This window comes from Microcaecilia unicolor, chromosome 7, assembly GCF_901765095.1.
Source record: "Microcaecilia unicolor chromosome 7, aMicUni1.1, whole genome shotgun sequence".
Taxonomy (NCBI): Eukaryota; Metazoa; Chordata; class Amphibia; order Gymnophiona; family Siphonopidae; genus Microcaecilia; species Microcaecilia unicolor.
The window spans coordinates 277,795,405-277,816,913 of record NC_044037.1 but is presented as its reverse complement, the minus strand read 5'-3'; the positions used below and the strand labels follow the sequence as shown (position 1 = coordinate 277,816,913).

Sequence of the window (21,509 nt, the reverse complement as noted above, 5' to 3'; positions counted from 1 at the left end):
GCTGCTGTCAGCCTTCCTTCCCTGCCTGTGTCCCGCACTCGCTGACGTTACGTCACAGGAGGGCGGGACACAGGCAGAGAAGAAAGGGCCGACGGCAGCTCAGCTGATGTGCGTGCTGCGTTCCGGCGAATGGATGTGTAAGTTTAGTAGCGGAGAGAGAGAGGGCCCAGGCCGGGTAGAGGGATGGCGGCGACTCCATGGGGGGGAGGGGGGGAACGGTAGCGGTGGCGACCTTGCGGGGGGGGGGGGGGGGGGAGGGAGGGAGGCCAAAAACAGTCAAGTTTTGAGGTTGCAGTTAAGAACTCTGTTTGTAGTTAGTCATGATTTTAAAAAACCCCGCGGAATCAACATTTTAATAGTTTGCAATTTTGAAAGTTTATTTTCAATGGTATTTGTCACAAAATCATCTGTACTTTTGGAGAGCTACATTAAAAGGGCCAATAAATTTAAGGAGACATCACAAGCCAAAGAAAGAAGTTACAGTATAACAAACAACAATTATTTTATTGAAGCACATTAATTTTTCTCAAGTTTTGTTTCCATTACAATATTGTACCTCAGAGTCCACACAGAATTTAAATAAATTAAGACAATTTGCATACTTTAAAAAACACAAAACATTATGTTAGCCCTTAAGATAAAAGCTTACTTTTAAGTCAAATGGGTTATACTAATTAGTCCCCAGAACTTTTAAAGCAGCATTTCAAATGGCAACAGAAAGTCGGTTGGCAAGTGCTTGGCTATAAAATACACTGCAAAATGATACCAGTGTGTGCGTTTCTTCCAGGTAGCACATACGTAACTCCTTCTTGGATCTTGCAAAGGATCAATGTCTCCATCCCGGGGAAAATAGTTCCCAGCATACAGTTGCCTCAAAATCACAGAAGACATCACCTTAGTTAAAAACAGGAGAGGAACACTGCTGCCAAACAGCACCATCTGGCTAACGGCGAGCATTTCTGCACAACCAAGACTTTTGCTAAGTTTGAAATACTACTAACATTTCTAGAACATTTCCATTTGTTTTGGCGTTATTGTTCTTCAATTGTGGAAAGATAAATCAAGAAGTTATTAACATTCACTTATTTTTATTTACACTGAACAACATTGGCATCATTTAATACTGCAGATGAGACAATATAGGTAAGAAATATACATGGCCATTAATATTAGCTATCAAGTGCTACCTTCTTTTACTGTTGGAAATGTGTAATTTACATTCAATTGTTAATCTAGAGATCAATTGAATTTAGCACCCAGCCCACAACTGTGAAAGTGCATAATGCTTCTGGTGCTGCCATTCTCTGTCCTACAACACATCAAGAGGACATTTTCCATTAATGCTTTTGCCAAATATCACTAAGTATGCATCTGAATTAAAATGCATGCAAAATATACAGACAAAATACAGCACCAACTTGATCTGCAACTTTTTGTGTTGGATTTTATAGATCTACCCTTCACATTCTAAAAAATTTGTAATTGCGCAAGAGACAAATATAAGGTTTTGGTTTCATTAAAGATTACGATTGGCTCATTATTTTGGGGTTCTATTTCCCCTCCTTCTTTTTTGGGTAGAAATATTCTATACAGTTTGTATGATTGTTTCTTTCCTCTCTAAATGTCAACTTGAGGATCTGACAGTGTAATATGTTCTTTGTTATGATTTTGCTTGAAGAACTGTTCCTTTTCCTTTTATATGTTATATGCATATAAATAATTTTGAAATTTCAAATTAAAAAAAAGTTGCAGTTATTGGGAAAGCCAGTCTGCTCTCCATATTTGTTTCAGAAGTGGCCAGAAAATGATTCTTAATTACTTTAACAAAAGTGTGACCGCTTGTGTTTTTGTCATAAGAATCTTACTTGCTGTACCCAGTACAGGAGATGGAAGTTTTTAAGAACTGGGGGTCCAGTTTACTAAGCTGCACTGGAGGCACACATATTTAGCATGCACTAACGCTAGAGACACCCATATATTCCTATAGATGTCTCTAGCATTAGCGCACCTTAGTTAACAGGACCCTAAGCCTGTTCTGAAGTTGGGGGTTTTGTTTACTCTGAAACATCAAAGTGCTCAATTAAAAGACTGTGCTATGCATGTTTTGTTTTTTTTTTCCTTAGAGCCAGAAAAAGTTTGTTAAAAAAACATGAGTTAAGGCAGTCTGGTGGCTCACTACCATTTGGAGGGAATGGGGTTTGATTCCCTGGTTTGATGGGGATGCTGCAGAGGCAGCATTCACAATCATTGGGTGGGAGAATATTAGTGACCAAATTTAGGGCATTTATTGCAGGATTCTGGAAGGAGCCCCAGGGCATAACCCCTGGCAAATAGAAGCCACTGCAATAATTAAACTAGAGTAAATCAGGAAGGAATACAAAATGGCAGAAAATTAGCTGGATGCCCAAAAGAAGCAAGAAAAAAATATTGGATTTAATAAGACCCCACCCACCCTGCCCTGCAAGCCTGAAAGAGAATTTTTGTCAAATGTACCAGATAGATTCAGTTCAGAGAATTAACAGCTTTTTATATTTACAGCTGGGCTGATCCTATTACAATTTTGCTTTGTGTGTCTTTTACAGTGTGTAACTGTGTTTACTCTTGGCTCCCCAATCACTTTTGTGAGTCTGTGGGGTCCTTTTACTGAGGTGAGCTAGCAGATTTAGGGTGTGCTAAAACCATCAGCACACCTTAGTAAAAGGACCCCTATATAAGATTAAATATACACTGGTCACCTTCTCTCAACAGTGATTTTACTGTTTGAATCTGTCTTTGCCATTTGAGATAAATTTAATTTTGAAAGGTTTATACAAAATAATGAAATAAAATCCAACACAGATCAATGTGAGATCTCTATTACTGTCAAAGAAATACATTCAAGGGGCAATTTTCAAAACTCTGAAGGCAGACGCAAAATTCATAGATACTTCTCACCGTGGATTTTGCATCAATTCTCAAAGGGAAAAGATATTTCCTTAGAAAATTGACCATGATTACACCTGTCTTTTATGTGGATAGGTTTTCCATGAAAAACATGCATAGTTTTTAACATGCAAAACTGTGAGTGTTATTGCCTCCGCTGATGTAATTCCCTATCCCCACCCCCCCACCAATCAGCCTGCCTTTTTTCCTAACGTAAAAACACATGATTTCTGCACATATTTTTACTCAGGGAAAAGGATGAGCAATTTTCAGACAACTAACTTACCTGGGTAAATGGCTTCTGAAAATTGATCTCTGCTATTTAAATAGAAATGGCTTATGCTCCCTACTAATGTGTTCCATAAAACCTGAGGTAAGTTGCTTCTAGTTCACTGAGCTTCAGATCAAAATGAAAATATTACAATCACCAGAATTACATCAGTGAACAAATTACAGAAAACTGAGGTAGTCACTTCAATTCCCCCTTTGTCCCTCCTGTCAAGGAGGAAAGAACACCCTGGCTATCACTCAAATTAGCCATCATGACAACTTCCAGCTTTGCCCCACCTTCAGCTCAAATTATGCTATCACCAGCATTTACAGTCATCTCTAAAACGAACAAAATCTGATCTTCCTAACTTGTAATGTGCTCACGATACCAGCATCTGAAAGTAAAACAATCAGGGAGCTCCTGATTTCTCTATCAAAACTAACTGCTCTCCAGCCCACTTAAATACCCATAAACCTATCCTCAAATCCAATTTACTATTACTTAAAAAAACACACACACACATTTTGCTGCATCGGTTTGGAGGAAGATTTTGTTCAGAATGCAGTCTGCTGGTATATAGCGGATTAGCTGAATATTCTGCATTCTGGAGATCGGTTTGCTCCAAAGGCAGTGGGCATTCTACCCAGAGCTATTTAAAGAACTGCCTAGGCATGCCATTCTACACTCCACAATCAGACTATCCTCCGATTTTCAGGAGAAAAATACAATTCAGAAAATAATCCAGACTAACAAGTGCTTCACTGTATGCTAATCATACACACATGTAAACAACGTGAGGAAACAAAAAAAGGTCAAGTCCAGGTCCTTCACACAGATACAAAGATCAAACACTTCATAAAGTGCAAACACTTACTTTAGTTGAACAAAAAAACCCAACATATTTTTCAAGTATAAAAAGCATCATATTGGATGATGCCATTGAAACACTATTTATTGCACACAATTAAAAAGGATAGTATTTACTGTTTAAACCAAAAACTTTCTGTATGAAGCTGAGCTGGGATTCCGTGAAAAGTTAAAAGATAATTCATCATTAAGACACAGGTCACTAAATCTTTTCAGGCTGCCATGTCTGGAGGTCATAAAAGCCTCTCCTGAGTCAGGAAACCAAAAATAGAAATAGTTTTATGAAATCAGCCACATCATGGGTTTTCCTTTTGGCTTACTAAACTATAAAGTCCTTGTAAAATTCTAGTTACTGAGAAATCAAAGCTACACATAAAAAAACAAAGTCAATCTTCTGAAGTGTCTCTCCAGGATCTGGAAACCTGCTAGAGGCTAAAGAACAAACATAAGGGGAAGAGTTTGCTCTTGAGAAGGTTTCTGAACTTTGGCATTTTGAAATTAGCAGAAAAGGTTCAGAATTAAAATTTGTCAGGTACATGTTTGGTTACATAATCCCAGATTAGAGTACCAAACAAAGCCTGTTAATGGAGTGATAACTGCATTATACTGCAAATGGACAACTGTGCCACTCATACAGAAAGTCGTAGTAACACAATAGAAATTAGCTGCCTTTCAGAAACTAAATCCAAAGTGCGTCCTGTGCATCTACAGGCTAGTAAACTGTATGCCACCGAGCATATAGTTCATTCATTAGTAAACATCATCCACTCGCCATAGAACGTGAAATACTGTAGACAGAAGTCTGAAAATGTATGTTTCTATCACTTGATCAGGCTAGACAACTATCATCAAAATATGGCAAGAATCTGCTTGCAATGGCAGCAAATGGTTTTCAACATGTCACATGAGAGAATGGACACACACATCACCAGCTAGTGACTCTCGGTAACCCTTGCTGCCATTCCAAAGCAGTCCTTAAATAAGGAAAAATCCCACAGCCAACCAAAATGACCCTGCACATGTTATTATGCAAGTCTACAGGCGTACCCTTACTGATAAAATGTGACAGTATTTCCCCTGAGATGCAGGTTTGTCAGGGATAACCGATGCCTGGGTTTTACTGCAAGAGTACTGGCACTTGTGAGGTAAGTGCTGCCCTGACTCTCTTTTTCAGCACCTCCTTTCCTACTACTGGTACTTGCCATGAATTTGCTATGAACTGAATTCAAAAGCAGTTACTGCCCCACACCAACAGCTCTTCTCCAAGCCTCGTCTGTCTTCAGTAAGGTGCTCTTTGATTCAAAGAGTGCAAAAGCTCCGCAGACTTGTCCATATGCACATCTCGTAGTCTAGTTATGTGCACACAAGAGAAATCCCAACAGCAACGGAAGCAGGTTAATCAGCAGCAGCCACAGGGTCACAACCAGACTTGAGGAACGAGAGCAGATATCTATATTTAAAAACCACAATGTTATTTACTGAACATATAAGAGAATTGTATAATTGAAGATGTAAATTCCAAAAACTGTTAAGAACATTTTTTTGCTCATACCAGAAACACTGCCTTTATAGATAGCATTAGGATGAGTGAAATTTGTAAGCTATATGATATTCCAGGAAGAAAAAAAATCATATGTTGGCTAGAATTCTTGAAAATAAAAAAAAAATGACATGAAACCAGAGAACAACTTTTCATACTTAACAATTGTCTGCTTCTATAAATACTACATAATGCTCCATGAATGAGTTTTGCTGTTTGACTGACCCCATGGGATTCCAGCTCATTCAGAACCTGCTCGTACTGGGCTTGATCCTCTTACCCCCTTTTGAATCCCACTTCCATCTAGCCCAGGAATTTAGGTGACTCTTTAGCCAGGGTATCAGTCAACTATGCTAAGCTACCTAGATAGAGCAGAAGAACATGACAAAGCTTTTTCTTCATATTTTGGGCATCTAGTTGTACACCCTATGCTGTCAAATGCAGATGTGCAATCAGAAATTCAGTTCAGTTCAAATGTATTTAATATATCGCTAAGTCAACACATATCTAAGCGGTTTACATATCTCAAATAAAGAAAGAGGAAAAAACAAATACAAATGTCAGAGGGCAATAACACAGTAGGGAAACAAGATTACAAATATTTATAATATAAGGGAAGGGAAAGAGGGGAGCATTTAAACTCTACATAAAAACAAAGAGGGGAGGAAGTGACTAAAAATAAAGGAAAAAAAAAACACCCCAAAAAGACACATGTACAAAAGTGAACTGCCAACCAGAACCACATATAAGGTCTATTCTAGAAACATTTCATTTAATGAGGTCATCCACTATTTCATTTCTTTACCAACTAATTGGTGTTTTCCCTTCAACAAGGTGTGACATTTTAACCCTATTCCCAAGAATGGAAATATGGGTGAGCAATTATAGACCACTAGCTTAATAGGCAATTGGAGAACTATCTAGAAAGATTTGATATTTTACACAATTCTCAGTCTGGATTTAGGAAACATTTTAGTACCGAAACTGTTGTAGGTTCTATTATTGCCTTTGGAAACCATTGACTCAAGGCAAGTGTGCAATTCTTATTCAATTCAATTTGTCGAGTGCATTTGATTTGGTGGAACACAAGATTTTGTTGTCCGTCTTGAGTGGTTTTGGTATTCATGCTGCTGTTTTACAATGGTTTCAAGGTTCTCACAAATCAGTCTTACCAAGTTAAAGGAGACTGTTCAGTGTCAGAATCCTTGAGGGCATTTTGTGGAGAAAATATGTTTTCACTCAACAGTGTAATTAAACTGTGGAATTTGTTGCCAGAGTATGAAGTAAAAGCAGATAGCTTACAGGGTTTAAAAAAAGGTTTGGATGGCTTCCTAAAGGAAAAGTCCTTGGACCATTATTAAAATGGACTTGGGGAAAATCCACTACTTATTTCTAGGATAAGCAGCATAAAATGTATTGTACTGTTTGGGGATCTTGCCAGGTACTTGTGACCTGGATTAGCCACTGTTGTAAACAGGATGCTTCAGTCTATCCCAGTATGGCAATACTTATGTATTTATGTCCCCCTAGGGCTCTCCATTATCTCATACACTGTTCAAACTCTTGTTACAACCACTGGGGGTAGTTTTGGAACAAGCTAAACTGTGGTTTTTTTTAAATTTATGCAGATGACCTATTTGTTCTTTATCCTATATCTGATGATTGGCCTACTACCTTTAAAGGTGTTTTAAACTGTGTCAGCTTAACAGAAAATTGGATTATATCCCAAAGACTTGAGATGAACAGGGAGGGAGGGAGTGGCCTAGTGGTTAGGGTGGTGAACTCTGGTCCTGGGGAACTGAGGAACTGAGTTCGATTCCCACTTCAGGCACAGGCAGCTCCTTGTGACTCTGGGCAAGTCACTTAACCCTCCATTGCCCCATGTATGCCAGATTGAGCCTGCCATGAGTGGGAAAGCGCAGGGTACAAATGTAACAAAAATAAAATAGATACTACTGGAGATTCTACATGGAATGTTGCTACTATTGGAGATTCTACATGGAATGTTGCTACTATTGAGATTCTACATGGAATGTTGCTACTATTGAGATTCTACATGGAATGTTGCTATTCCACTAGCAACATTCCATGTAGAATCTCCAATAGTAGCAACATTCCATGTAGAAGGCTGCGCAGGCTTCTGTTTCTGTGAGTCTGACGTCCTGCACGTACGTGCAGGACGTCAGACTCACAGAAGCAGAAGCCTGCGCGGCCACATTGGTGATCTGCAAGGGCCGACCTCTACATGAAATGTTGCTAGTGGGACTCTGGGCAAGTCACTGAACCCTCCATTGCCCCAGGTACAAATAAGTACCTGTATATGTAAGCCGCATTGAGCCTGCCATGAGTGGGAAAGCGCGGGGTACAAATGTAAATAAAAAAAAAAAATAAATAAAACCAACTTTTTACGGATTGGTTTACATTTTATTATTGGTAAGGATTATTTCGTGTTCTTGGAGTAGAGGTCGACAGTATTCTCACAATGAAAACTCATATAAATTTGGTAATGAAGAAATCTTTTTATCTGCTTAAAAAACTGTATTAACATTTATTGTGATAAATCCGTATTTAGGCTAATGGTACAATCTCTTACTCTGTCCAGAACTGACTATTGTAATATAGTCTTCTTTGGTTGTACAAAAGCTTCTCTGAAATGTTTACAGATTGTGCAGAATACTGCAATCAGACTGCTATTCTCATTAGGTAGACTTGATTTTTGCCCCCTTCTATGTGCGAATTGTACTGGTTGCCAGTAGAGACTAGGGTCCAATTTAAATTAAGGGATATAGGTTTTAAAATTTTATATGGTGAGGCCTCACTTTATATGATGAACTTGGTAGGCCTTAAATCTGTCCATTTTCATGATCAAGTTTTATTATGTTACCCTACTGTGAAGAAAGTTAAGTCTGTAAAATATTTAGCATTGGCTTTTTCGAATCAGCTGTCTCTTTATGAAAAAGTTTACCACTTGAATTCAGAATAATCAGAAATTACTTTGGCCCGTAAAATATGGCTGCCTCAGTAAAAATTAGCGACTCGCAAATGGCGAGGAATGCACAAAGGGGATCTCATGCAAATGAGCTGCAGGGATCCCCCTTTGTGCATCGCTTGCTGTTTGTGAGTCTGAGTTGTCAAATTAATGCACCAGATCCCGACACCCCCGTGCCTCCCAACAGCAGTTGTTCCAGACACTCCCCCTCCCCCGCAGCACTCCTCGAATCATTTTTTAGAAAAACTTTGCCTGGTGGTCTACTGAACCAGACCCCTTTCCTGCACACACCCCGTACCCCTCCCTGTACCTTTACAAGAGGTGGCGGTAGGAGGGTAGGAGCAACAGTTTCTCCCTTCTGCCTGCCCAGAACAAAATGGTAGTGCCCAGGACCTGCCCAGTGCATTCTAGGGATGCACTGGGCAGGGCTAAACACCATATAAGGAGTTTTTTTTCTTACATGGTGCTTAGCCCTGCCCAGTACATCCCAGAATGCACTGGGCAGGGCCTGGGCATCACCATTTTGTTCCAGGCGGGACAAGGCAGGAGCTGTTGCTCCTGCCTTCATCTCTTGTAAAGGAACCGGGAGGGGGGGGGGGGGTGCAGGGAAGGGGTCCAGTTCAGTGCACCACCAGGGAAAATGTTTTGTTTTTAAATGATTTTTTTTTGGGGGGTGGGGGGGTGTCAGGTTCCACTGGAACACTAAGGAAAATTAAAAAACTATATTCGGCTGGGGGGGGGGGGGGGAGAGCTGAGGTGAGAGGTAGGAAGCATAAGCAGGCAGCTTTTGCAGATGCCTGCTTGTGCTTCCCTCCCCTCCAACAGCTCCAAAGCAGCCGCAAAATTTGTTTGTTAAATTACGGCAGTTCTGGAGCTGTGCATCCCATGGAATACTCATTAGAATACTAATGATCTCACTGTAATATATTTGCATGGGGTTCTTACTCGAACAAATGGTTCAATTCTTTATCTAACAGCTTTGTATAATGTAATGACAGAACCAAATGCCTTTATAAATCATTTTCTGATGGGGCTGGCACAAGAGCAAGGAGGAAGAAAAGTGTTCTAAGTGCAGACTATTCTCACCAACAGGCAATGAAAAAAAGAAACAGAAGCACTTTTACCTAGCAAGAGAGAAGAGGGCTAACACAACTCCACCCCTCCAATGTATGTTTTGACCGTTTTAGATGCTTGGTTTAATTCTCCTGATCAGCTTAGCATAAGATGCTAACACTAAAAAGAGTTCTATTTATTTACCTCCTTCCCCCCAAAACATTCCAATGCAATCAGAATATTTTTTTTTATATAAATTGCTGTCCCATTTCTACCTCTCATGATAGGGACACACTTACCAATAGGACGGATCCTTGTCTTATTGATAGGAGGTGGATCGTGTTCCGGAGGACAGGATTCACAGAAGTCCAAACAAGCAGGACAGATCAGATTTCCAGTGTATACCCAGTTATTCATCTCAATATTAATTGCTAGAATTTGGCCTGCACGACTGCATAAATAAGTTGTGTCCTTGAACCAAACTTTCAAGCCTTGAGAAGAACAAAAGATCTTAAAAATAAAAGAAAGACTTCAGTGAGCCACAGAGCAGAAATCCAGATGCAACACAAAGATCTCTCTTCATTCTATTCAACAGGCACTTAGGAAAAAATCTAAGTAGAAAGAATATTTCCAGAGTGACAAGAAGGTATTGCAAATTGCCTTGTAAGAACAGAAATATTTAAAACATCTATCCTCAAAGATAGATCTGTGTCACTAAATTTTATCTGCTATGGAAAAACAAGGAGAAACTCTAAGGACAAACAATTCCTAAACTGCAAACACTTCTGTATAGGGCAGTTGTGCTAATCCACCAAAAAACAAATACAACACAATCAAGTCAATGAAAGTATCACAGAATATTTCCTTCTGAATCTAAGAAAGCATTGATTAGTAACTAAGAACCCAACCCTATGGTTTACCTGATAGCATCCACTACCCCAGTCAGGATACGTAAGTTTCTTGGTACATTGTTCCATGGTAAAAGCAGATTTCTGTATTAGGCACACAGAGTTGGGACCATATGTTTCTGCAGCATAGTTTCTAGAAGGGTCTGAGGAAAACCAAGTTGAACATAAGAAAAGGAAATTTAACTTGAAAAGCAAATACAAAACTTAAATGCATATCCAATATTCATTTACAGTATTCCCCATCCAACTATGTGGTGCACGATCAATACAGCATGGGAAGGTACTGAAAATGTATGTTAGACATTGTAGGTATTATTGCTCATCATATGACATTTTCCCAATTCACACCTCTTCTTTTGCCATGTTGTTTCAATTTCCTTGTTAGGTACTGAGTTAGGCCACTAAAAAAAAAAAAAAATCACATATCAGTGACTAGCTTTTGAGAGGAGAAAATGAGATCTTACCTGCTAATGTTTGTTCCTCAAGTCTCTTCAGACCATTTCTCAGAGGGTATGTGCCCTCCTATCAGCAGATGGGAGACTGAGAACTACTGAGTGATGTCATAAATAAGCACTTGTGCAGCCCGGGGAGTCACGTGGTCCCATGAAGGTGAGCGGATGATGACTGCTCTGCTCCTAACCCAGCCTGCTAATTTTGTTAACTGCTAAGTATATCTGCAATCTGAACTGGCAGGATGGCAAAAGATATCTTACTTACCCTGGAAGCTTGGCTGGACAGCTTGAGACACTGATGGCAACTAACCAGCCCCCCCAAAAAGACCAGGACCGAAGTCATATGGGGGAATCTAAAATGGTGGACAGGTTGTGTCCAGCATCCCTGACAGTAGGATCTGAACGGGCAGCATAGTTAATGGCGCCAGTCCCCATGACCGTACAGCACACACTTCAGCAGCAATTACAAGTGACAAGATCAAAACGGTGACCTCCAGGTGACTCAAGAGAGTGGTGGTGCTGGAGACCACAGCGTAGAAGTCATCGGAAGAACATACCCGGTTGGTGGCTTCAGTTGAACAATTGGAAGAGAAAACTGATAACCTAGAAAAAAATGCTCCAGACGGAACCTGCGTTTAGTAAGGCTTCCAGAGTCACTAGTGGAGGCTGAGCTACAGGGCTTCATGGAACAACGGCTGCCCATGTCCTTACAGCTGCAGAGCATCACGGGGCCCTTAAGAATTGAATGGGTTCATCATGTGGGCCCCCGACAGGAAGGAAATGCTCAGATTAGAGTTGTGATTTGTTGGCTGCTTAACTTTATTCACGAAAATGGAGATCCTGAAAGCACTACATCCTGTAAAGCTTCTGGAATATCAAAGCAAGAAAATACTGTATTTCCAGGACTACACCAACCAGGTTTCCCAGCTTCAAAAAGTATTTACCCTCTACTGGGCTTGGTTGGCTAAAATCAACTGTTATATTTGCCCTCTTATACCCAAAAACCTTTGTGTGGTATCTAATAGGGTAGTGAAGATATTTACAGATTTCCAAATAGCAACATCATTTGTGAAGAGTCTGAAATCTACCACAGAGAGTACAGCATAAACATGCGATGAGGGGACTGAACATGACTGCGGGTAGTTTCTAAACAATGAGAATAGCTCTTGTTGAATTTTCTCTTTAGTATACCCTAATGTGCTGACTGGCTCCTGGTGGGGTGTGAGGGGGGTTCTTTGTTTTGAATTCATTTTTTCTAGCATTGATATGCTGGTTTGAATAACAGGCCATCAGTAGTTGGGTCATCTGGTACTTTTCAAGGAGCCCATGAGCTTGGAACCCTGTTGGATGAAGGCTCACTTGCACCATTGCGAAGACCCTTTCTGATTGGTGGCAGGCATGATAGCTGATTAGCTCCTATTTATAAGGAATGAATGACAGAATTTGAACTTCTGTGGGATGTGGAGCAATCTCCACGCGGGTAGTAACTAAAAACACTTTTTTCTTTTCTCTATTTTGACTGTGCTGCATGAAATGGATTATTGCCCGATTTGTGGGATGGAACATCTCCTAATACAGGGGAAGGGGGGATTGTTTAGGGAGTGCGGGGAATAAGGGAGCGAATGGAAGGGAACCAGAACTGAAGGGCTGAAACACATTCTGCATATATGGGGTTTGGGGGAGTTCTTTGTTGTGGATTTTTGCTACACCACTCTTTTGATTATACAATCCATGTAGAAGTGAATACCTATTTGTTGCTACTTGTTTATAAGAATATGTACAAGTTGGATGCATCACACGGATTGTATTAAGTATTTGCTGGGGGCTGTGTCGGCAATATGCATGTGACAGTACTCTTTCAAGGCGTGCAGGTTTAGGAAGGTTTGGGTGAGGGAGTTGGGAAATTACATAAGTATTGCCATACTGGGAAAGGCCAAAGGTCCATCAAGCCCAGCATCCTGTTTCCAACAGTGGCCAATCCAGATCGCAAATACCTGGCAACATCCCAAAAATGTACAAAACATTCTATACTGCTAATCCCAGAAATAGTGCATTCTCCCCAAGTCCATTTAATAATGGTCTATGGACTTTTTCTTCAGGAAGCTGTCCAAACTCCGCTAAGCTAACCGCCTTTACCACATTCTCTGGCAATGAATTCCAGAGTTTAATTACACGTTGAGTGAAGAAATATTTTTCTCCGATTCGTTTTAAATTTACTACATTGTAGCTTCATCGCATGCCCCCTAGTCCTAGTATTTTTGGAAAGCGTGAACAGACGCTTCACATCTACCCATTCCACCCCACTCATTATTTTATAGACCTCTATCATATCTCCCCTCAGCCGTCTTTTCTCCAAGCTGAAGAGCCCTAGCCGCTTTAGCCTTTCCTCATAGGGAAGTCACCCAGCCCCTTTATCATTTTCGTCGCCCTTCTCTGCAGCTTTTCTAATTCTACTATATCTTTTTTGAGATACGGCGACCAGACCTGAACACAATATTCGACATGCGGTCGTAGCATGGTGTGATTCAAAAGCATTATAACATCCTCATTTTTGTTTTCCATTCCTTTCCTAATAATACCTAACATTCTATTTGCTTTCTTAGCCGCAGCAGCACACTGAGCAGAAGGTTTCAACGTATCATCAACGATGACACCTAGATCCCTTTCTTGGTCTGTGACTCCTAACGTGGAACCTTGCATGATGTAGCTATAATTCGGGTTCCTCTTTCCCACATACATCACTTTGTACTTGCTCACATTAAACGCTACCTGCCATTTAGACGCCCAGTCTCCCAGTCTCGAAAGGCCCTCTTGTAATTTTTCACAATCCTCCTGCGATTTAATGACTTTGAATAACATGGAGGCGCATAATTGAAAGGTACGCCCAAGTTTTGCTGAAGATGTCCTCGCAAAACATCCCGGTGGAGGGAGGGGGGACAGGACCCGTATTATCGAAACAAGGACGTCCATCTTTCGTTTCAATAATACGGTCGGGGATGCCCAAATCATGACATTTAGGACATCCTTAGAGATGGCCATCCCTAGACTTGGTTGTTTCTGATTTTCGGCGATAATGGAAACCAAGGACACCCATCTCAGAAACGACCAAATGCAAGCCCTTTGGTCGTAGAAGGAGCCAGCATTTGTAGTGCACTGGTCCCCCTCACATGCCAGGACACCAACCGGGCACCCTAGGGGGTACTGTAGTGGACTTCAGAAATTGCTCCCAGGTACATAGCTCCCTTACCTTGTGTGCTGAGCCCCACAAAACCCACTACTCACAACTGTACACCACTACCATAGCCCTTATGGGTGAAGGGGGGTACCTACATGTGGGTACAGTGGGTTTATGGTGGGTTTTGGACAGCTCACATTTACCACCACGAGTGTAACAGGTGGGTGGGGGGGCCTTGGTCCGCCTGCCTGAAGTGCACTGCACCCACTAAAACTGCTTCAGGGACCTACATACTTGCTGTGATGGACCAGAGTATGACATTTGAGGCTGGCATAGAGGCTGGCACCAAATATTTTTAAAGATGTTTTTTTGAGGGTGGGAGGGGGTTAGTGACCACTGGGGGAGTAAGGGGAGGTGATCCCCGATTCTCTCCGGTGGTCATCTAGTCAGTTTGGGCACCTTTTTGTGGCTTGGTCATAAGAAAAACAGGACCAGGTAAAGTCATCTAAGTGCTCGTCAGGGACGCCCTTTTTTCTTCCATTACGGGTCGAGGACGCCCGTGTGTTAGGCACGCCCAAGTCCCGCCTTCGTTACGCCTCCGACACGCCCGTGAACTTTGGTCATCCCCATGACGGAAAGCAGTTGGGGATGCCCAAAATCGGCTTTCAATTATGCTGATTTGGGCGACCCTGTGAGAAGGACGCCCATCTTCCGATTTGTGTCGAAAGATGGGCGAAAGATGGAGAAGGGTAGTTAGTGGGGTTCCCCAGGGCTCTGTGCTGGGACCGCTGCTTTTTAACATATTTATAAATGACCTAGAGATGGGAGTAACTAGCGAGGTAATTAAATTTGCTGATGACACAAACAGGCTTATTTTCAACATCAGGGCTTGAAGTCATGAACTTTATTGCTTAGACTGCGAGCATTTGTGGTCATCGCTTTCCATCTACATTTCAGTGGAATTTGTATCTTCTGTTTAGTTTCTTGTTTAGTCTCACTTCCTGCTGCTGTGTTGGTAAGAAGTGATTTGCTAAGATTGTTGTTTTCATTGCTTTCTTTTCTACTGATGCATCTTGTCTTTAGGTTTAGCTGGGGGTGACCACTTGAAGTGAACTGCCTCCATATGCCACCCCCGCCTTCTAGTTTACTTAGGTTCACTTTCTTTCTTCTCCTTTCCCAAACTACCCTTAATATTCTCTAAAGATGGCTGAGTTTTGAAGTATTATTAAAAATTAAATAAAAAACATTACTGAACTATACACAATCTTTCAAGTCTCAGAAATGAGTCAGAACTTTGTAAGTCCCTGTAACCAAATTTGCTGTTACATAATAGTCCAACTCTTTCTTATGAGATCACAACTAGAAATAATGATGCATGCAATAAGTCACTTCATTCTACAATGTGGAAGTACTTTTATAACAGGATGCCTATAAAAATTTCCAAAAGCTTGCCTATTTCATAAAAGGCAACAATGCAGCGGCGTAGCTATGAGGGGCCAGGGTGGGGCCTGGGCCCCTGTAGATTTGGCCCTGGACCCCCCTGCCGACGTCGTTCTGTTTCTGACGTCCTGCACGTTGTACGTGCAGGACGTCAGACTCACAGAAACAGAACGAAGCCTTGCTGCCAGGCTTCATTCTGTTTCTGTGAGTCTAATGAAACAGAACGACGCCTTCAGGGAAAGAAGAGGACCTCCTTGGCTGGCGGGGATTGGGGTCCCCCGCCAGCAAAGGTAGGCGACGGCGGGGGAGGGTTGACGGCGGGAGGGGGGGGTCGAGAGGGTCGGCAGGAGGGGTCGGAAATGGCGGGGGGGGGGGGGGGGGGGGGGGGCGGGGGGGGGGGGGGGGGGGGGTGGGGGGGTTGGCGGTGCCGGGGAGGGGGGGGGGGCTAAAATGTGCCCTATCTGGCTACGCCCTTGCAACAATGTATCTGTATTTATAAATAATGCACAAATGCTCTTTTACAAACTTACACCTGTCCCAAGGTGGATGTAGCTATGTGTGTACTCATGCATGCATGTATTTTATAAATATACATACCTCAGCTCTCCTCTCTGAATGCCTATGCATGGACCACGCAGAGTATGCATGCTCGCCAGCACATGTTTTATATGAGCGAATAAACCCACATTATTTTTATAACTGTCATTTTCGGCATGTAAAACATGCTTTACGTGCAGAAAATGCTTTGAAAATTTACCTCAAGGGGGTATTTTTTAAATAGGCCATCTATGCTGTGCAGCATGTATGTGTATACGTTACACAAATTTTCAAATAGTAAGTGCATGCCTATTATCCCTTTCAAAATTACCTCACTGAAACTACATTCACAGAAACTAGTAGACACAACATTTCAGAAAATTTATAAGCAAAATTTTGGATTTTTAAAAGTATGCATACAAGACCAAAGTACATACAAAATGGTATTACACATGTAATTTCTGACATGTATTCAATTTTACTGCATACATAAACAGTTTTATGCACCTAAATGGCTTTTAAAATTGCCCCTGTATAGACAAGAAATACAGAACAACTAACCTGGCTGATTTTCTGGTACTCTACAGTCTGAGCCACGTTGATATTTTCCACTTAAATGCCAACTAAACTCTTGGCTGAAGGGACAAAAATCAGCTATTTCTATTGCTCCACCATAATAGGGCAACTCTTCTGTTGATATGCCATTAAGGTGATCAAAGTACTAGAAAGCAACATATAGTAAATACAGAAAATTAAAAAAAAATATATAAAATGCTCATCATAAACAGTGCCAAGTTATGACAACACAATGTGGGCTCTATTCTAAACCTGTCTGACTGGCACCTATAATCCCAAACAAGAAGGAATATACACACCAGGAATGACAACCCTACCAAAGTGATTGGCTGATATGGCCTTGCATCTATTAACTATAGTACTGGTCTCTGAGAAATCTGCATAAATTAAGAAGGCAGATACCATGTGAAATATTATAAACTGTTCTTCAGATGCATTTTTCCCAGGGTATAAAATTAGTCAATTGCTGTTGGAAAAGGAAGTATTGACTGGGTGCTGACAGCAGTACCACCCTTTCATAAACCTTTCATAGCCTGCATTCTTCATGTCAAGCCTGACAGGTCTCAGGCCTGGAAGGAGACTCAGGTTGCTGTCACAGCTTCTTAGATTCCTGAGCATTTTGCAAAATCTGATCTTTTCTCGCAAGTATCCTCGCCCAGTCCCTGGAGAGCATTTCACTGGTCCAGCAGTAAGCCAATCCCAGCTGATGACAGTACTTAACTCCAGCTGCTACACCAGTTTAATGCACCAGATTTTTGGGACCCATTTCCTACTCTTCTGTTCTTCAAAAAATGGGAGAGTTGGGAGCTTAGTTATATTTAATACTGGGAACCTATTCAGCTATTCTTTCACTGCTAAAACCTATGAAAGGAAAATAAAGCTGAAGCAGTAAACAATATTCTTGACTGCTTAATGTTAATGGTTTGTCAGTGGAACTATTTATTGACCGAATTGCACCATACCTGATATTCGTGAGGTAAACGATTTGGAAACTTCTGTAAGTTGCACACTGCTACTGCCCGTTGATCCTCTCTACACATCAGTTGCAGAGGATTACTCCTCAGAGTATCACAATACGGCCTTACTATTTCTTGCCTGCAGAGGTAACAGCAAAAGTTCAGTTTGCATTATGCTTTCCTGTTTTTTTAAATGCTGAACTCTAAGGTCAGTCTGGTGGTTCAATGGCAGGACTGTGCCATGCAGAGAACCGAGTGCAATTCCTAAGTCAGGTTTGCGCTCCCTGGGTTGGCCAGGTCTTGGGATGGTGCAGAGGAAGGAAAGCATCCCAATTATGCAATGATACCCAAAGTCCCTGACTGCAGGGCTCCAGAAGGAGCCCCAGTGTGTTGCTTCTTGCTGAGGTCTAGTGACTGGGCTAAAGGGAGTTGGCTATTATCCTATTCAAAAGAAAAAAAAGTTAAAGTTGTGAATCAAGGCCCATAGTGCCATAGTCCGATAGACTGGTTTTGAATGAGCTGGATGCCCAAAGAAGCAAAGAAAAAAAAGAAAGAAAAACAAGAAAACTCCTCCACACCAGATGCTTGTTTTTTTTTTTTTTAAATTTAAGAGTTCTTACATTGGATCTACTTTGTGGCAATGACAGTTTAGTATCACCAGAAATGGTCAATTTCTGAAGCTAAGAGGACTACCTTTTCAAGCAATACAAGAAACAGCAGACATAGGGACCCTTGTACTAAGCTGTGGTAAGCGGTAACATACGCTTGCTTACTGAAGCTTAAACTGACATCCTGCAGAGGGCATGGCCAAGAATCCTTCAGTAATTTCCAAATCTGTGTGCTAAACAAATTTTTAAAATTTTTTTTAGAGGGGGCGTGTCTAGAGAGTATTGGGAGGGCATTAATCAGAACCCCCCCCCACCCCGACCTGCACCTCCAATTACAGCAAAATAACACGTGCTTTAATCAAGAGGTACATAAATTTTCTATTCATTAATCGACTCCATTCCTTGGTTCATATTCCAATAGCGTCGAGTCCCAACTATGCTCATGGCCATGACTGGGAGATGAGATGCTAAAGAGGAAGGGGCTTTTATTCACAGCTGACTCAGTAAGTGTTTCATATAGACCACACTTCTGATAATAGAAAAGCATGAGCACCCTTTTCCCCCTCCCCCGGGGTTTAACAAACAACAATTTACACAATGATTTTGCTCTTTATAAACTAGTTGTCTGTAGTTCCTGATAGCAAGTTTATTTATAATTTGTAGTTCAGCAAGACAAGGTAAAGCCTGGAGAAATAACCACATGACAAATTTTCTCCTATTTCTAGACCTGTATGAAACTTAAATTTTAAAATTTTTGTTAAAATGAAAGGCATCCTTAAAATTCTGCTTCCTGCTTCTACTGTGCAGGTAATACAAACAATTCTCTTGAACAGGACACTCCAATCACGGCTCCCTTTAGAGCCTGCTGCACTGGGGCCCTTTGGCTGACGGCGTTGTTTAGTAACAGATTCCTTCTGGAGGTTAAGTAGAGGAGTGTGGTAGCCATGTTAGTCCACTCTTAAGGTTATCAATAGAAATCAAACAAAATAAAACATGGAAAAGAAAATAAGATGATACCTTTTTTATTGGACATAACGTAATACATTTCTTGATTAGCTTTCGAAAGGTTGCCTTTCTTCCTCAGATCGGAAATAAGCAAATGTGCTAGCTGACAGTGTATATAAGTGAAAACATTCAAGCATTACTATGACAGTCTGACAGGGTGGGAGGAGGGGGGTGGGTAGGAAGTATGCATGGGGACATCAAAGTATATCACTGATATTCTAACAGGATGGGTGTGGATAGGTGAGGGGAGGGTGATCAACAGAGACATACAGCTTTATGGTTTATAATGGGCTAGGAACCCCAGATCCTTGTTAAGTCCTTTCTGTTGGGTGTTAAAATATTCAATTATTCTGACTTCAAAGGTCTTACGTTCTTGTATGGTTTTAAAGTTACCTTTCAGGATTCTCACTGTGAAGTCACTGGTACAGTGTCCTGGTCCTGTAAAGTGTTGACCAACAGGCATGGGAACCCTGCTGGCACCAGTATTGTTCATGTGATGTCTATGTAAATTGAATCTTGTCTTAAGCATCTGGCATGTTTCTCCAATATAGCATCCTTCGTTACATTTTTTACACTGAATGATATATACCACATTGGAAGATGAGCAAGTGAAAGATCCCTTTATGTTGAATATCTTTCCTTTGTGGATGACTTTGGGGTCCTGTGAAATATTTTGGCATAGTTTGCAACTGGATAAATTACAGGGAAGTGTGCCCTTCTGTTCCTTTTCAGTCTGTGATGGAAGTTTACTTCTGATTAGCTTGTGTTTTAAGTTGGGTGGCTGTCGGAAGGCCAGTACTGGTGGGGATGGGAATATCTCTTTCAGTCATTCATCCTCCTGGAGTATAGGTTGTAGATCTCTTATGATTTTCCTCAGTTTTTCCAGCTCTGGATTGTATGTCACTACAAGCGGGATTCTGTCTGTGGATTTTTTCTCCTTGTACTGTAGCAGATTCTCCCTGGGTGTTTTGAGGGAGGAGGCAATATTCTAGGAGATTATTTTGGGGTTGTAGCCTTTCTGTTTGAAGGATGCAGTCAGGCTTTTAAGGTGTCTGTCTCTGTCCCCTGGGTCAGAGCAGATACGGTGGTATCTTGTGGTTTGGCTGTAAATGATGGATCTCTTTGTATGTGAAGGATGGAAGCTGGAGTTGTGGAGGTAGCTGCATCTGTCTGTGGGTTTCCTGTATATAGATGTTTGTATACAGCCATCACTGACTGAGACCGTGGTGTCCAAAAAATTGACTTTTTCTGGGGAGTAGTCAATTTTGAATCTGATTGTAGGATGGTATGTATTGAAGGCAGAATAAAATTGTTTCAGAGTTTCTTCACCCTCCGTCCAAATCATAAAAATGTCATCGATGTACCGGTAGTATTTTAGAGGTTTAGTCTGGTGTGTATTCAGAAATGTCTCTTCCAGCTCAGCCATAAAAAGGTTGGCATAATAACCCCAAAATAATCTCCAAGAATATTGCCTCCTCCCTCAAAACACCCAGGGAGAATCTGCTACAGTACAAGGAGAAAAACATCCACAGACAGAATCCCGCTTGTAGTGACATACAATCCAGAGCTGGAAAAACTGAGGAAAATCATAAGAGATCTACAACCTATACTCCAGGAGGATGAATTACTGAAAGAGATATTCCCATCCCCACCAGTACTGGCCTTCCGACAGCCACCCAACTTAAAACACAAGCTAATCAGAAGTAAACTTCCATCACAGACTGAAAAGGAACAGAAGGGCACACTTCCCTGTAATTTATCCAGTTGCAAACTATGCCAAAATATTTCACAGGACCCCAAAGTCATCCACAAAGGAAAGATATTCAACATAAAGGGATCTTTCACTTGCTCATATTCCAATGTGGTATATATCATTCAGTGTAAAAAATGTAACGAAGGATGCTATATTGGAGAAACAGGCCAGATGCTTAAGACAAGATTCAATTTACATAGACATCACATGAACAATACTGGTGCCAGCAGGGTTCCCATGCCTGTTGGTCAACACTTTACAGGACCAGGACACTGTACCAGTGACTTCACAGTGAGAATCCTGAAAGGTAACTTTAAAACCATACAAGAACGTAAGACCTTTGAAGTCAGAATGATTGAATATTTTAACACCCAACAGAAAGGACTTAACAAGGATCTGGGGTTCCTAGCCCATTATAAACCATAAAGCTGTATGTCTCTGTTGATCACCCTCCCCT

General features: G+C 41.2%; 1 protein-coding gene across 2 annotated transcripts in view; it reads right to left on the bottom strand.

Moving 5' to 3' along the window:
* Nucleotides 1-5,383: 5,383 nt before the first annotated feature.
* LOC115474287 (leishmanolysin-like peptidase) overlaps nt 5,384-21,509 on the bottom strand; it is a 73,509-nt gene continuing 57,383 nt past the window's right edge. For both annotated transcript variants that reach the window (XM_030209690.1, XM_030209691.1), the window contains 5 exons: nt 17,693-17,825; nt 16,716-16,875; nt 10,563-10,693; nt 9,942-10,152; nt 5,384-5,510 (listed from right to left, as the gene is read on the bottom strand). In XM_030209690.1, coding sequence (XP_030065550.1) covers nt 5,410-5,510; nt 9,942-10,152; nt 10,563-10,693; nt 16,716-16,875; nt 17,693-17,825 — 736 coding nt within the window. In that variant the 3' untranslated portion in view covers nt 5,384-5,409. The remainder of the gene's footprint in view (nt 5,511-9,941; nt 10,153-10,562; nt 10,694-16,715; nt 16,876-17,692; nt 17,826-21,509) is intronic.